Source organism: Taudactylus pleione, unplaced genomic scaffold, assembly GCF_031769625.1.
Source record: "Taudactylus pleione unplaced genomic scaffold, aTauple2 ptg000781l, whole genome shotgun sequence".
In the NCBI taxonomy this organism is placed as follows: domain Eukaryota; kingdom Metazoa; phylum Chordata; class Amphibia; order Anura; family Myobatrachidae; genus Taudactylus; species Taudactylus pleione.
In genome coordinates, this window is record NW_028285183.1 from 3,604,977 (window position 1) to 3,622,994 (window position 18,018).

The 18,018-nt window shown below is 43.4% G+C and overlaps 1 protein-coding gene across 1 annotated transcript in view; it reads left to right on the forward strand.

The window, feature by feature from the left end:
- LOC148475082 (uncharacterized) overlaps positions 1 to 18,018 on the forward strand; it is a 50,862-nt gene that overhangs the window by 23,853 nt on the left and 8,991 nt on the right. The window contains exon 3 of the mRNA XM_088457732.1: positions 3,882 to 4,234. Coding sequence (XP_088313858.1) covers positions 3,882 to 4,234 — 353 coding nt within the window. The remainder of the gene's footprint in view (positions 1 to 3,881; positions 4,235 to 18,018) is intronic.

Here is an 18,018-nt window from a genome sequence, read left to right on the forward strand (position 1 = left end):
AACAATAGCTTAATTCCGTAGAAATATGCATGGCCGTAACTAGGGTGGTGTGGCTGGTGCGCTCGCACAGAGCGCACACACCTTGTCGGCGGAACTGTGTAACTGCCGGGCGCACTGCTAGTCCACTACTAATACACACTACAGCAAGCAGCGCTACAGCTGCCTCCCCTCTGAGCCCTGCCCCCTCCCCCATCTTCTGTAGTGTCTTCAAGGACTGGGAGAGATGTTATGACATCTCTCCCAGTCCAGTCCCACAGTGCCCTGAGCCGAGGAGCCGTTCCCAGTCAGCGGCACAGGCAGGGATGGAGACTGCGGCTTTAGGAAAAAATGGTTGTGCGTTGGAGGTTCTAAAAAAAACAAAAACACTCAAAAACTAAAAAACCCAGCACCAAATTGAATAGCAAAAACCCCACAACTGCATGAAAAACCCAGCAGGTGCGGGAATTTTGCTATTCTCGCACCTAATTGAATACCCCCCCAATGTGCATCAGTAAACACAGCTTACCGTTGTTTATAGCAAAATCCTTGCGCCATCCAGCATACTATATGCAGCTGAAATCAGCCTTGTTGGGGAAGAAAAGCAGTGAAGTTGAATTGCTTCCTACTTTCTCTCCATCTGTGTGTGTGCTGGTATGTGTGTTGTCATTACAATAGTCAATTAATGTGCATATATTTGTGGTACCTCCATAGTTATGGGGTTACCCCTTTAGCTAGTTAGGAGATATAGATACCCTGCAAACCCGTGTCAGTTTTTTTTTTGTATTAAGTCTATACAACACCATTGGCCCCAAAGGCAGGTATAGTGAACTGTTACTGACCCTGCTCTCCATGGACCCTACTGAGCATGTGCAAATAGGGGGGAAGAAAATGTCCCTTGGTCAGTAACCCATTTTTGTGGGAAAATCCTGCCCCACTCATTGGTAGCCTGGGTGTCCAGGCAGAGAACCTTGTAGGCGGCCTGTTGCTGGGGGTCCCCTGTCCACTCATAGAAGCCACACCGACAGGGAGGAGAGAAAGGGAGAGCTTATATAATGCCAATCCCAAGAGCTGGAAGAGTCTGTCTGTGATGATTTTCTGTGGAGCGCCCTTGGATCTGTGGAATATGGTGAGGGTGTGTTGCCCTGGATTACAATTACTGTACTCTGTAGCAGAGAGGAGTACCCCACTGGAGTGTTATACCAAACCCTTACAAGTGCCTTATCGTGGATTATAATTACCGTGCTCTGTAGCAGAGAGGAGTACCCCACTGAAGTGTTATACCAAGTCCCTACATGTTCCTGAGGTGTAATTACACCCACCCTGAAGGCTAAAGAATCCAGATGAGCCTACCCCTGTTGCTTCTCCCTATTGTAATCATCACTTGTACCTGGCAGCTCCCTGCAAGACCCTGGAGGAGAGAGGCCCCATTCGGCTGCCAGCTGCCCAGAGAAGTGCCTGCATCCTGGAGGCTCCCTGTGGCTGAATTATACTGGCTCCTGGAGAGAAGAGGAGCTGTCCAGGAGTAGGACCTGACACCCTCATCATCGTGGGAGGTTCAGGCGGAGGAAAAGATCCAGTGAGTGACGAACAGGACCATCAGCCCACGTGGGCAGAAGAGAGGACAGCCCCTTAGGAAATTTGCAAGGACCCCTCAGCTGCAGCAGCTGCTGCCAGATGGAGCCCCGAGGGAGGGAACTTATCCCTGAAGTGCCCTCAGATAGTGTCTGCCGGGAGCAGTGATGCGGAGCTCTGGTGCGGTGCTTTGCATCCCGGAGCTCCGCTGGATGTCGTGAGGAGGCTGAATAGCCACAGCAAAGGGGGTGAGATAAAACCAAATCCTCCCTGTAGTTGCTCCTTCCCCTGCCTTGGGCCCAGAGGTAGTTTGGGGTCCTGCTTCACTAGTTACACTAGCCCTAGTTAGATTGGGGATTAGGAAGTTGTTTTGGGGGTCAGGACAGGTCCCTAGTCTGTTTTAGTCTGCTGGTTTGAAACAGGGGGAAGTAAGGGATAGGATGCCCCCTCCCTCTGTACAGATTTGTTGCTTGTTGTGTATTATTTTTCTGGTGAACCTGCAGCTCATGCTGGGAGGGGACGTGATTTGGTTGATTGCGTCAGCTCATGTCTGACACAATTGCGATTAATGTAAATGCTGTATTCTGGTCATGAAATGTATATGTATTCACTGGTAGGTGTGTAAATGCAAATGCCTTTTATGCACTGCCTGTTGCCGCATCAGAGTCAGTATTCTTATGTAATGTATGTTCACCCTTGCTGGTTTCTAATGTGTATGCTGACATTTCTCAAAGCACTGCACATTTCTGTTGTTAAACATTGTAAATGTTGGTTCTGTAATGCAATGTGCATTCATGTTTGCTGGTGTTTTACTACAATGATGATGAATTTATGCTTGTTTAACCTTGTGTAACCCCGGCTGGCAATTCAGGTGGTAATAATTGGTGGCATAGGCATTTAGGTAGATTGTCCCTATTTTTCTCAGCAAAGGCTCAAAGACTGTTTAAATTATTACCAGTTGCCGGTGAAATACTGCTTCCAGCATAGCCTATGTGTTTATCTATTTTCCCAGCATAGGCTCAAGTATTAGCAAGGACTGTGGGTCTGATTCAGAGGCGCTCGCAAAAAGCGAGCGCTCGCTCTGAATCAGGGCGGCCACTTTTTTTTTCTTGTCCAGCCTCCTGGCCACTCGTTAAGCTGTGGGTGATCACCCACAGCTTTAGCGGGTGGCCAGGTGATGGTCGCGACCATCGGGCTTGCGACGAGACCCTTGTGGTATGGTCTCGTACCCGCAAGCCCCAGTGAACTTCCTGCTGACATCACACCTCCGTTTGGCCAGCCACCCCCCCTACAAAATGGGGAGAGCTGTCGATCAACATCGACAGCCGTCCCGTTTGTAGCGAGCCCCGGAGTGAGAGAATTTCTCTCTCGCTATGGGGCTTGCGCACGCACAGTGCGCACGCGGCTCATGCGCACTGCTCGGCCATCGACCCGCTTGCGAGCGCATATCGCTCGTGAGCGGGTCTGAATCAGGCCCAGTGTTTTTAATTGCTACATTCTGCTGGTGAACTGCTAGGTCAAGCATAGTTTATTTTTTCCCAGGATTCCTCGCTTCTTCAAAAAGTTTTGTAACAACTGTGTTTCCTGCAAGTGACCTTTACTTGCCAGCTGGGGTCACCGGTAGAGGACAGGGAGGTTTTAAGTGATTACATTGGAATTGAAAGCTATAAGTTTGTATTCTTTCTATGGTTTACATTTTTATACTGCTGTTGTTTATTAATTTGTAATAATAAAATAGCGTTGTACCTTCCTTCCTGAGTGGTCACTGTGTCTGCAAAAAGGGATATCATAAGGCTTCCCTCTCTGTCACGGTGTGCCCTATCCTAGCTACGGGAAGATCGGCCACCGAAGCTTACCGAATACACCTGGTGCTAGTGGTGCAACATTATAGAAACTTACAGAGCATCACATATTTATTAACATGAATGATTACAGTTGTTAATTGACCTAAATGCTCACTACCCCATGTCCTCCTTCTACTGACCTGTCAATCCCCATTTCCATTGCACATGTACAGTGGATCGGAAACACGGGCATACAAGCCTGAGAAAGTATCGTTTGCTTTCAGGATTGAAATATCGGTTTGTGAAGGTCCCTATTCAACCACCCATTTGAGAGTACACAAATCTCACCATTTTATCACATCACAATGTGATTTGTGATTTTTCACTACTGACAGAACATATCTTTTTAAATAGACCCATAACTGAGAACTGTTCAACACAAATTATGATGTTGGGTAGAATCCTGTGCATATGTTTTCATAAAGTTTCTCTCCCATATGATTGTATGAGCCGTCTCTAATGCTCGTCTTTCTGTTGTACCTACAGCTCGGCAGAGAGTCCTGGAGAGGAAAGATCCCGTGATTGAGTCTTTTTGCGCGGAAGTGATTGCAGATGAAGAGACTGTACTGAGGTACAAACGCCACCATATCGGCACACCTTCCGATGACGGCGCAAAGCCGAGGACTCTGAATATTTATACCAGTGACGGGAAAGGAAGAGCTAATGAGCCATCCGCGATGAATGTTGGCAGAGGAGGGGAGGAAGAATATGGCAGAACTCCGAAATCCCAATTTGCAGAACACGATACATTTTCCCTCTCAGGCATGGCAGAGCCCAAAACCCATTCTCCAGCCAGCACTAGCGGAGCCGGGGAACGTTCTCTGCAGCTTCCCCTAGAGGTAAATATGTAATAACTATAAATACAGCTTTAACTCATGTTTTTATTCTGTGCTTGAAAACTGCAGTTAGAACAGATGAAACCCTCCTGGTCCCAGCGCTGCCGGGGGGCACAGAGCGCTGATCCTGTCTGTGAGCATAGAAATATAGGAGCAATGTAGATTGTGACTGGGCAGCATTTGCAGACTCTGACACCAGCAATTCCGACACCTGACACAGCACCTAAGTGTTATGATTTCATGACTGAATCAAAGTAGAGTGTGCAAGGATGATGATTGATTTAAGATAAGGTCACTGACTAAAGAAGAAATTGATTATTAATAAATGATGCAGCCACTGGCTGAAGTAGAATTGATAGTTGATAAGAAATAGTAATAAATTCAGAGCTCCGATTAGGTTCAAGTCCTGTAACAGCCTGGAGGGCTGGAACTCTTGGCAAGTTGCCGCCGTTACTGCCATGAGGGCTGAAAAGCCTTGGTGAGTTGAGCCCTTTGGGTCGTGAAACGTAATGTGGCCTTTGAGCCGTGTAATAGCCTTGAGGGCTGAGAACCTTGGCGAGTTGTGGCCTTTGGGTCGTGAAGCAGAATGTGGCCTTTGAGCCGTGTAGCAGCCTTGAGGGCTGAGAACCTTGGCGAGTTGTGGCCTTTGGGTCGTGAAGCAGCCTTGAGGGCTGAGAACTTTTGCAAGTTGTCGCTGTAGTGCAACTTGCACCGTAGAGTTGACACAAGCAGCAGTTCACTTGAATGAGCACTTTTGATGCGGATGAGCGGCTTGTGCCGCCAGGTTGACACAAACAGCAGTACACTAACTTGCTTACGCTGGATGCTGATGTGTGGCCTGTGCCGCCGGTTTGACACAAGCAGCAGTACGCTGGATACAAAACACTGGATGCCGAGGTGTGGCTTGTGTCGCTTGGATGTAACAAACGGCAGGATACTGAAGTGCGGACCATGCCGCCTGGATGACACAAAACGGCAGGAACAAAACAACACAGACTGGTGAACTGGATACTCGACTGGAATAGGAGACTCACAGCAGAACCGGAAACAACTGTGAACACTATCACCGGCATCCGAGCAACGCACCAGAAGGGTAGAAAAAGGAGGACGCACCAATCCTGTCCCAGCAGAGATTATGTCAGCCAGATGGGAGGACTTTACAAGTTGACAGCGTGGCGTCTTTGTCTCCCAGCAACTGGCCTGCGAGAATCATCATCCAACAGGACGTGACTGCAGCTTGTGACACTAAGATTTTCAGACCCTCCAACATGACCCGTTACATCTGTATAAAATGCTCTGTTCCTGGACTTCCCTCTTAATTTATAATTGCCAGTGCTATTTTTCAGCAGGAACTTGGTTCCTGAATCTCTCAACTGTCCTAGGCCAAAATTTATTTTTCACAAGATTAGTTTTATTTTCAAGGCCATTTTAAGTGCCTTCTTTTCTAAGATATATATATATATATATATATATATATATATAAAATAGTTTTTCTATAGCTCCATCCACAATAGCTCCACCCACAATTCCTATTTTTTCCAGAAACATAGCCCTGATAATTACCATCACCTGTGCTGAACTAAATTGATAAGAAAAGTGTTTCACCACAGGTGGCTGCAGTCCTAAATTAAGACTGAGGTACCGGAGCTGAGCATTTTGTACCTGATGGAAGGGATCATGTTGTAGGGTCTTGACTATTTGTAGCATCTGTGCCTGTCCTGTTACTTCATCTCCATACAGTGATGTGCAGTGAGGTCAATGTGAAGGCACACATGAGTCCTGGGAGCCTGTCTCACCCCCTACTCACTGTAACTCTCCCCTCACTACACAAAGCTTCAGTGTCGATTCACTGTCTTCTCTTGCTGCTGCTGACTGAGCTCCAAACTCTAAACACTGCAGTGCACTTCCTGGTCACATGACACATCCAAGGTGTCCATCAGTGCTCAGGGCATGCCCCCATACCCAGAGGCATGTCTCTATTAGCTCTTTTTCTGTGCAGCTTACTGTCCATGGTGTGGCCCCACCCCCAGCTCTGCAAGCAGTTTCTGACTATAGAGAAGCAAAGCTGAGCTGTTGCTGCCTCATCTCTCATCTCCCTGCAGTCCCAGGGAGCCCAATAAAGCTGGTGAGTGTTAACTATAAAATTGATTACAATAAACAAAGAAGATGTTTATCAGTTATAAATATCTTCTTTGTATTATTCTAATCATTTTTATATCAAATCTCAGGAGAATGACAGGAGAGGCTCCTCCGCCCCTGACTGCACATCCCTGGCTCCATGGTGGCCGCAGATCAGCTAATGTGTGCATGTACAAAGCCCTACCCTCCAACATGACCTATTCCATTGGGTACAAAACACTCTGCTCCTGGACTTCCCACCTAATATATGATTGCAGTCACCTGTGTTGAGCTAGGTATTGTATGTGTGAGCCTGACCTTTCACAGAAGCCGCTTTCCACAGTTTCTGTTCCCTCTGTATTTGCTGATGATATAGAAATTGAGGATGCCAAAGTGGAATTGCAACAGAATGAGGGGGATATTTCTGTAGCTGATGCTGGCACTAATGAGGATATTGAGAATGAGGATGTTGTTTGTGTAAGTCAGGCACCGGTGGAAGCAGCTCTTGGCCATGATAAGAAGAAGGCCATTGTCATGTCTGCGCATAGGACCAACAAATCCACCTCTTATGTCTGGAATTATTTTTACCCAAATCCTGTCAAGCCATATGTAGCATTTTATAACATCAGAAAATGGTGCTAAAAAAATAACAACACGCATTCCAACATTAGATAGCTCTCTTTTCTATACTAGATCCCAGTATCTGCAATCTCCACTGCCAACACCTTTATCCTCAATATCCTCAGTATTGATCAGAGGTAGTCCAGCATACAATTTACTAGGTGACTCATCCCCTTTCTAGGACTCCTCACAAGAATCTTTGAGTGCTAAGTCTGCTGCTGCTGCTGCTGGGGGTGGATCTTCATCCCCGAAGTGGACCAAGAAGACTACGAGTAGTAGTTTAACAGAACAATTAACTGTTAAACAATTCTTTGCAAGGGGAAGCAAGTATGACAGCTCTCACCCAGTCTCACAGCGGATCACTGACACCATGACAGCTATGTTAGTATTAGATCTGCATCCAATACCCACAATTAATGCAGTGGGTTTTATACAGTTATTTGAGGTCCTGTGTCACCAGTACCAAATTCCATTTGTTTCATTTTACCCGAAAAGCCATTCCTTGGCTGTACCAGGACATTAAAAAGAACCTAATTAATGCAAAATGCCATTGTAACAACTGTCCACTTAACCACAGATATGTGGACAAGCGGTAGTGGACAAACTAAAGATTACATGACTGTGACGGTCCACTGGGTGAGTGACTTGTCTTCAGCAGAAGCAGTATGTAACAAACAACACCAGCTCAATCAGAGGCAGGCGATTCTGTATCACCGGATTCAATAAGAGGCATACTGCGGACAACCTCTTAGAAAAACTAAGAGATGTCATAGAAACATGGCTTACCCCACTTGGACTCTCCTCAGTATTTGTGATTTCTGACAATGCCACAAATATAGTGAAAGCATTACAGCTGGGTGAATTCCAACACATCCCCTGTTTTGCTCACACAATAAACTTGGAGGGGTATTCAATATGAAACGTTAAGCTCGCCGTTGAAAATTTCGCCGCACATCGGAGCTTTTGTCGGCGGAAAAGTATCGCGTGCGCCCCCACTTATCCCCGTATTCAATATGAAATTGTCGAAAACGGGACCCGGCAATACTTGGATTGGCGAAAACAAATGGGAATTTTTTGGAAAATAATTTTAGGACCCCCTAAAGATGTCCAGACCTCGGGGTTCACTATGGGTACCCCCGTTTTTGTCTGCAGAAGAAAGTCTGGGTTTTTAAATAGCCGCAGCAGGTTTTTTTTTCCCGACTTTGAAGAAGTGATGCAGAAGAGCATTTAGCTTTTTTTTTTCATTTTTAAAAGTGGTCCCATCAAATTTGGGGTACATGAAAATGGGTACTAGCATATTTTTAAGTCCCTAAAGTTATTTTTTTAAAATTCTGCAAAAATGCACCTGCCGCTACTTTGCGCAATGAAAAACACCTGCCACATAGTTGGGGACCCCACCAGAATTAATTTCGTTAGTTTGGCATTTTTTTTTCCTTTTTTTATATTTTCACAACAAATTGTTTTTTTGTTTTGTTTTTAGGGTGTCCCGCTTTTTTCTTTAAAACAATTTTTTTTGAACATTTCCTTTTAAAGGGACATTCCCAAAAGTACAGGCTATTTTTTATAAGCCTGCACCCCCAAACCCCAATTCTGCACTTTTTTTCACTTGCTGTAGTGATTTGAAAAATTATCCCTGTTTTTTTTAAATGACCCTTGACCCTTGACCCCATTAAGGAATAAAAACAGAAATTTTCGGGAAATATGCCTGGGACCCCCCTAAAGATGTCCAGACATGGGGGATCACTATGGGTACCCCTGTTTTTGCCTGCAAAATAAAGTCGGGTTTTTAAATAGCTTTGCCAGGTCTTTTTCCCTGCCGCGACTATTAGAAACCCCGACTTCCTTCAGGAGATAAAAATGGGGGTACCCATAGTGATCCCCCATGTCTACACATCTTTAGGGGGGTCCCTAGAATATTTCCTAAAAATTCCCGTTGTTGTTGAACCTGTAAAAAAAAGTAGCAAAAATGTACAAAAAAAAATGACATAAGGTCCCCCCCCCAAAAGCCAAACCAGCTCCAGGCTTGCCAGCCAGTGGTGGTTTCTAAAAATACGGGGAACAAAATGAGGAGGGTTCCACCGTATTTTAGAAACCAACACCAGGCTGCAGGGACTAGTGCTGGTTTTAAATATAGGGGGCAAAAAAGACATGGGGTACCCCCTATATTTAAGACCAGCACCAGACCCAACCGACCGGGGTGTATTGCCACAGCCCGGAGACCCAATCACCAGGGCTCCAGGTCCAAAGAATTACACCCCAAGTCGGTCAGCGCAACCCGGTGATCTTGGGGGAGTTGGGGACCCCCCAAAAAAGGGTCCCCCCTCTCCCGAGCACCACAGGCTTATGCTGAAGCCTGGGACTCATCCCCATACCCCTGGAGCGGTGGGTATGGGGGTAATAGGGGGGCCAAATAATGTCACACTATTGTACTTTACAGTGGAACTACAAGTGCCAGCATGCCTGCCATTTTGCACTTGTGGAACTACAAGTGCCAGCAGACATTCGGCACCTGTAATTTCACTGTAAAATAAATAGTTAAAAAAAGACAAAACACACACACCGTGTCCAGTATAAGTTTATTACACACACCTTCCCATTAACACATACTTACCTATACCAGATGAATCTGTCCTCTTCTCCAGTAGGATTTCCCAAAAATATGGCTCTGCAAGAAAGATTTCATACTCACCTACATCCAGTGCTGGTCTCCGCAGTAATCCATGGGTGTTTAAAAGCAAAAAAACTAGTTACCCGATCCACGGAACACAGCTATCTGTATGTGTGTTGCCACACATATAGATAGCTCCCAATTGTCAGCTATCGGCACTTTACGGGGCATTGCAGTCCTGTGAGCCAATCAGCGGCAGTGCTCACTGTAGAGCGCCCGCTGATTGGCTCCAGCAACTGACAGTTCCCACGTGGTGTGACTCACCCTCGTGGGAACTGTCAGTTGCTGGAGGCAATCAGCAGACGCTCTACAGTCAGCGCTGCCGCTGATTGGCTCTCTGGACTGCAATGCCCCGTGAAGTGCCGATAGCTGACATTCGGGAGCTATCTGTATGTGTGACAACACACATACAGATAGCTGTGTTCCGTGGATCGGGTAACTCATCTTTGTTTTTTTAAACACCCATGGATTACTGCGGAGACCAGCGCTGGATGTAGGTGAGTATGAAATCTTTATTGCAGGGCCACTCATCATGGATTTCTACTTGACAAGGGGACCGAACATCTGGTATAGGTAAGTATGTGTGAATGGGAAGGTGTGTGTAATAAACTTATTCTGGACATGGTGTGTGTGTTCTGTCTTTTTTTAACTATTTATTTTACAGTGAAGTTACAGGTGCCGCATGTCTGCTGGCACTTATAGTTCCACTGTAAAGTACAATAGTGTTACATTATTTGGCCCCCCTATTACCCCCATGCCCACCAAGCAAGGGGTATGGGGATGAGCCCCAGGCTTCAGCGTACGCCTGTGGTGCTCGGGAGAGGGGGGACCCTTTTTTGGGGGGTCCCCGACTCCCCCGAGATCACCGGCTTGCGCTTACCAACTTGGGGTGTAATTCTTTGGACCTGGAGCCCTGGTGATTGTGTCTCCGAGCTGTGGCATTACACCCCGGTTGGTTGGGTCTGGTGCTGGTCTTAAATATAGGGGGTACCTCATGTCTTTTTTGCCCCCTATATTTAAAACCAGCACTAGTCCCTGCAGCCTGGTGTTGGTTTCTAAAATACTGTGGAACCCTACACATTATGTTCCCCATATTTTTAGAAACCACCACTGGCTGGCAAACCTGGGGCTGGTTTGGCTTTTGGGGGGGGACCTTATGTCATTTTTTTTGTAAATTTTTACAACTTTTTTTTACAGGTTCAACTAAAACGGGAATTTTTGGGAAATATTCTAGGGACCCCCTAAAGATGTGTAGACATGGGGGATCACTATGGGTACCCCCATTTTTAACTACTGAAGGAAGTCGGGGTTTCTAATAGCCGCGGCAAGTGCATAAATGCAACTTTGAAGAAAATGATGCAGAAGAGCATTTAGAATTTTTTTTGGGGAAAAATAACTATGCCCAGCAATTTGGGGTACTTGAAAATGGGGGTCAGCATATTTTAAAGTTGCTAAAGTGACTTGAAAAAATCATGAAAAACCCACCTGCCGCAAGCAGCTGCAATGAAAAAAACACCTGGGGCATAATTTGGGACCCCCCAGAGTCAAGTTTGCTATTTTTTAACTTTGTCCCCCAACATTTTTTTTTTTGGCCCCCAAATTCAAAGTGCTTTTTTTGGGGTGTCCCGATTTTTTTTTTTTTGACACAGATCATTTCAAGGGGTCATTCTGAAGGGTGCAGGCTATTTTTTTTAAGCCTGCACCCCTAAACCCCAATTATGCACTTTTTTTCGCCACCTATTCAGTGGTGAAAAGTTATCCCCGTTTTTTTTCAAAGACTTTTCGAACCTGCGAAAAGTCTTTAAAATTGAATACGGTGTAAAACCAAAACCTCCGAAAATTACGTCATCGGTGCGAAAACATTGCAAAAACTGAGTTTTTGCTCCATATAGAACATCCCTATTAGTTGTGCAGGGTTTTTTACAAAACGACAGGGGCGTGCAGTAGATGCTGTCTGTGGCCCGAAAAATTTCGGGACATTTTTGGCATTCAGCAACAGCATGCAGGAGATTGCAGCACCTGCAAGAACACTTTTATTTGCCCTGCCTGTATTTTCCTTATTAGCCATATATCTATCCTGACAATCAGGTAAATGATTACTAGTAATGTCAATCCTTTAACTATTAACATGAAAATACCTGAAAACTATTCATCTATTCCCTTGAACCAATTTGACAGATTCAACCGTGTAAACCATCCATTACTATCAATATTATACTCTGGATCATTATGCATCTTCCTAAACTGATCTTTCAATTTCTTAACTTTCTCCAACATATACATATATACATGTACATATATAGGGTCAGAGAAATTATCAGCTATATAATTACAGCAAACAGGTCTCACTATTTTACACATACTTCCCTGTGTAGCTGTGAGATAATCAAGGATCACCCTAAACTGTCCCAAAACCTTCACCTGGAATTTCAATTCATTCGTAATTATTTCAAACACATCAAATATTTCATCTATAACAGTATTAAATAGTCTGGCTAAAGCTTCTATAATGTGACCATTCTTTACACTAGGTCTGGGTATTGATAAAACTAGAAACAAAACTATAACAAGAATGAATCATAGTATACAGTACATCCTCACAAGCCTTTGTCTGGCTTAGGGCCTAGCAATATATATCAATTCATAACTTCAAATTACTCCAACTCCCCTTATATAAAGATCTTGCAGTGTGAGGCGAATCCAAATTTTCTTTTCTGCTGCCTTTACTGCCATTGGAGTAGTTAGGAGAACTTGATAAAGACCTTGTATCTGGGTCCTAAGACTTTTCCTTATATGCTTCTTTATCACGACCCAATCACCTGGTTGCAGTTTGTAGGTGCTGCAATCTGAATTGGGATCTAGAACACAAGAGAACACCTGGTGGTGGACTTTAGTTAGTTTCTATTATATATGCATCACATATTAACTCAAGTCACCATGCTCATATTGTAACTGTTGTAGGAAGTCACATCTATACTAAATAGTATTCCATAAGCTATCATCCTACGTTTCACACTGGGAATGTTCTTGACTATCAATCATATTAAAAATAAACATTCTAACACACTATTTATTGTTCAATATGACTGTATAATTCAGTCTTTACACTGTATCATTGCTTTGGGGCCTATTTATTCTCAGATTCTCCAAGATACATTTTAATAATGTTTTCAATAAAATGTGTACCTTTGTCACTCTCTATTACCTCAAGTACTTCACATGTACGAATTACTTCTGTCATTTATTTCCCTTTTTCCTATTGTTCCTATTGTTTCTATAGTGTTTGCTACCTTGCAAAACCATAGTCAATTTGACAACAGGTCTGAGCACAGAACATACCTAACACTTAACTAACTATATAACATCAATCTTTAGTTTCTGGAAGGAATAACATCTGTGAGGTACTCCCAGGGTTGGACTGGCCCACAGGGGTATAGGGGAAATCCCTGGTGGGCCCCACTGCCTGTGGGCCCACCCCCTCCTCTAGGTGTCAGGTTTCAGACCCCAAATTATAAATTGTTACACTATTAGACAGTCAGTTACTTGGTGGAGCAGGACCACTGATTAACAAGGGGGCTTGGTTCACTTCTATAGAATCTACAGCAAGATTTGCCTAATGGTTAGCCAACCATCTGTGGTGGCAGGCCACACCCCCTCTGGTGGATGACCACTCCCCTTAAGCATGGGCCCTTACCACTGATTATCCCGGTGGGCCCCTCATGCTCCAGTCCAACACTGGGTACTCCTTTCTTTCTTCTTCTATTACCTCGGTCACTTTTCCTGGGTTGTGCAACAATTAGGGGTAGGCTTATGCAGCCTAACTGAAGCCTGGGGCCATCCAGTGCTTCTTGGCTATTTTTACCATAGCATCTCTAAACTGATGAGTGCTTCCAAGAAGTATTTGGGCTCAGACTGGGAACAGTGCACGTGGCAGACAGAGGTGGTGCTCAACCATCCATCCATCACCCAAAGTCATGCACCTATACATCTTTCTCTGTGGAACTGCAACTTTCTAACGAAATCAGGTTCAACGATTCTGGCATTTCTGGTCGCCAATATCAGGTAGGTATATTACTGTAGCCTATTTGGCCAACTTGGTTTGCTGGAGCAGTTCCTTTTCTATGGTATTTTCTCTGATATGTGCTTTTGACCTTACTTATAACTAAATTTGTGGCATTTGAAATGCAGCCAACAAAAAGTCTAATACAATCTACGTAATCTGTATAATTTATAATTTACAATAACATGACCTATCAAAAAAGATTTCATTAATTCAAAATAATCATTATCATTAAAGAAGGATGAAAAATAAAAAAAGTAATCATAATTTTCATCTTCCTGTGTCTCACTAGTCTCCTGTGGTTGTTAGCTGAGTTACATACAGTATTAGGGATGTGCAGGCTCGGACCCTCCCAATTTGCATATGCTGTGCTGCTAGAGTTTCTATTCAGCTCTTATATGCCAGCATCATCCCCTTCTTCCTCCCTCCTCTTGAATACATGAGAAACGAAGTGACATCTGGATTCAATCTTAGCTAACTGCTGTAATGTGGAAGAACTAACGCTGGATCTGAAATGTTGCTTTTAAATTCCTGTTGTTCTGTGAATATCAATGATCCCTGCTGTCTATCACCTTAAGTACATCAATATGCAACAAGACCTAAAAATCCTTTCAATTGTTTAAATGTTTTTAGTACAGACACTTTTTGTATGACTTGTTTCCTTTCCCCACTTGGGGTCCAGACACACCCTTGTGATTAGGTTGGGTTGGGACTTTGGACCAAAAATTGTTTCTGTTTATCTTACTTATTCCTAATATTCTTTATTATTGATATGAGTATCTTAATCAAATCAGTCAGAAGCATACAAAATACGGCATGTTTTAAGTAGTGACAGTGTAATTCTAGTTGCATGCCTGTGTGTCTTTTCTATAGCGGGCATTGTACCACATTCCCTTACACTCCAGAGCTTGGAACATCTCTAGTGGATTATTGGATTTTTTCCTTGAAACACAATCGGCCTATATTCTTAGATTTGTAAGATCATGTTCTACTGGTTCGTCTAAAACAATTAACATCTTAATTTATAAGCATGCATCATTCAACAGTTTAAAGAAATCAGAAACTGAGCTGATAAAACATTTTGTTAGGGAAAGTGTACATCACTTTTACTATTATTAATCCCTTCTGAAGCAATCAAATATAATTACTCTTGTTTTGTTTTTTTTTAGCATTACAATTTGTCTTTGCATTCTCTTGATCTCACAAGGTACAATATCGGTTTTCCTAGAAAATATCAAACAAAGCATTTTGTTATTAATGCATTCAAAATCAATCCTTTTTCCAATCTTGCAATAAAAATTTTTATTTATGGGCATCCCCATGAAAAAATGTCACTCACTCGCACTAACACAATTAACCCTTTCAATTCCTGCACAACGTCTCCACACACAATCATTCACATATGTCACATCTGATCAACACAATTGATCCAACCAACTCTACTTTCTCATAAGTTCATTCAACTCTCCTTTATCACATACACATGGGGCCATTTCATTCACAAGCAAACATTCAATTTTAGCACAGCAGCCATTTTCTGTGACATCTTGCATTGCATTGTCATCAGCAAAGCAACTCTATCACAGCACGCCTTCACAATACAAATGAAATATACATTTTGAGAAGAAAAGAGAAACAAAACAAACAAAACACTAGTTATATAAAACGCAACATTCCTCTGCAGTGATAATTAAGTAAGTGGGCATCTGGGGGTCAGTTTTATATTCTTATTCTAGTTTATTACATTTCTCAATCAAACCTTTCAGTGTGTCATCTAGGTTATATTTATTACATAACTCACATTTCATTTTGTGATGTTTAAACCAGTCAGTCTCTGGATGTCAGCCTGTTTTTAAACACTTTCATCAAATATCCTGCTTTATGATTTCCATAAAGCTTCTTTATTACCGGAGTGTCATAACTCTCAGGCACCGGCTTACTATCGACGTTTTCCAATGCTATAACAGTCCCTTGTATAGCTGAGTCAAAATTCCTTATGACTCAAGTATCAGGCCAAATAACCCTCCACTTTTAGAGCTTATTATTCCCATGCACAGGAATAATATCAAATGTTTATCTAAAGGTTGACAGCCACACACTGACTTTTTCCTGCTTCAATTATTAACACTACTGATTGGATGTAACTCTGCAAGGGTCTCCCTTTCTGTTCTTTCAGACACTAATAAATGAAAACACATTTCTGTAATGTATCAAATCCTTCTCTGATGTACTTTGTGCTAAATCTAATGGAATTTCATGACATTATTCTATTTCATAAACAAATCACTGTGTGGGACCTTCTTCTAAAGTTAAATTAGTTAAATTATCAAAGTTACTCTGAAAACACAATTAGGACACGTTTGTTACATAACAAACAGACAAATAAGACTTTAAACATTTACCTATCATTCACTGAACATATAACAGTAGATTATAAAATTTTTAAATAACAACACCTTGAGGATGACCAAAAAATACCCAAGGATTGACTCCAGCAGGACAGAACATCAGCTGCAATGGGGATACAGCTACCAGGAGAGCAAAACATTTGTTGTTACTCACCTGGGAAATTGTCCTGGCAACTCTGTCCCAGAACATGATCTCATGTCTGTCCAATGGTAGTCAATACTGCTGGGCATCTCAGTGGGAACTTCCATGTTGTCGAATCTAATCACTAACTATGATTAATGACTTGAGTTCTTTCTTGGTCACCCTCCAGGTTTTGTTTGCTAAAGGCCACATATGATCATATGGGAAAAAAGACACTGGACACGACCCATATGTAACCACAAGCACTGGCATCATAAGGGGGGTGCGGGCCACAACGGGTGACACCATGCGATGGGTGACACCAAAATAGCAGAGCTGCTCTGCTATTTTGGTGTCACCCCCTCAGACGGTGTCACTGAGCAGCCGCACTCGTGAGGCAGGGGAGAGCAGCTGTTTCCTGTACAGCAGCTGTAGCTGAGCTGAGCCGGGCTTGCTCAGCGGAGCAGCACAGCAACCCCTAGCCGCTCCCCTGCCCATTGACAGCAGAGGACGGGGCTGTGATGCATCCACAAGTTTGTAAAGCATAAGTGGGCGTGGCTTCATGGGACAAAGCCACACACCCTTTTGCCCGCACGCGCACGCCTTCAGCGCACGAGAATATGGCCCCGGACCGAGCACCGCAATGGGTGCACTAAAGGTAAGTGACGCCACTGACCACGAGCATCTCCTCCTCTCTCCTTTATTTAACAGACAGACTCACATTATAGGCTCTGAGTAACACATCTGTTGTTAATTATCTGCAGTGAAACTGATGAGCTGGCAGTGTCAAGAGTTCCTAAGATTTGAATAACATTCCCATATATGTACATATGCTTTTCTGTGTATGTGACAGGCTCTGTAAAATGAATTAACGCTCCTGTCCTGTACATTTACTTTCAATGTATACGTGGCAAGATGGCTTCTTACAAAATGGCTTCTATACTTCCACATACTGTAACTCCTTCTGATATGATCGCGATCCAAAGAAAGGTGGAGGATTATTTTCATGACGCCGTAAAAATATACATGTCACAGAGTCCCTTTGAGTACTTGAAGGAAAAAAAAGGCAATTTGGAGGCCCTTGTATGAACTGGCTTTGCATTACTTAAGCTGCCCACCCTCCATTGTACACTTGGAGAGTTATCAGCACAGCTGGGAATCTTGTGAGCAAACGGCGTAGGAGCCTACTTCCTCAAAATGTGGAAAAGATGATTTTCATCAAAATGAGCTGGAAATTCCATGAAGTAGACCATTCATGGCAATTACGTGACAGTACAGAGTCTTCTGTAATGGTGGATTCCAGCGAGGATGAATTAATATTGTGTGAGGATGATGTACACACTGATGAGGGGGAGGATGACAATGACATCTTGCCACTGTAGAGCTGTTGCCATAAGCCGATTGGTAGCTTGTTTTGTGGGGGCCCAAACAAACCAAGTATTTTAACCCTAAAGTGGCAGTCCCTGTCACTGAAGTGCTTGGTTTGTTAAAGTGTGCATGTCCTTTTTAATATCTAAGGGTGCGTGGGAGGGCCCACAGACAATTCCATCTTGCACTACCTTTCATTTTTGCCACTGCTGTGTGGCAATGTTTCATAGATGTACTTTAAACTGTGGTGTCTATGCCGCTTAGTAACCAGTCAGCTCACTCTAACCTTTGGCCAATAATGGTGAAAACAATATTATAAGCTGTGAGGTGGTCTAAATTGACTGGAAATGTTATTGAGGTTTATAATACTCTAGGATAAAAAAAGCCCAAATTACGTGATTTTAGCTTTTTTTTTTAATTTTT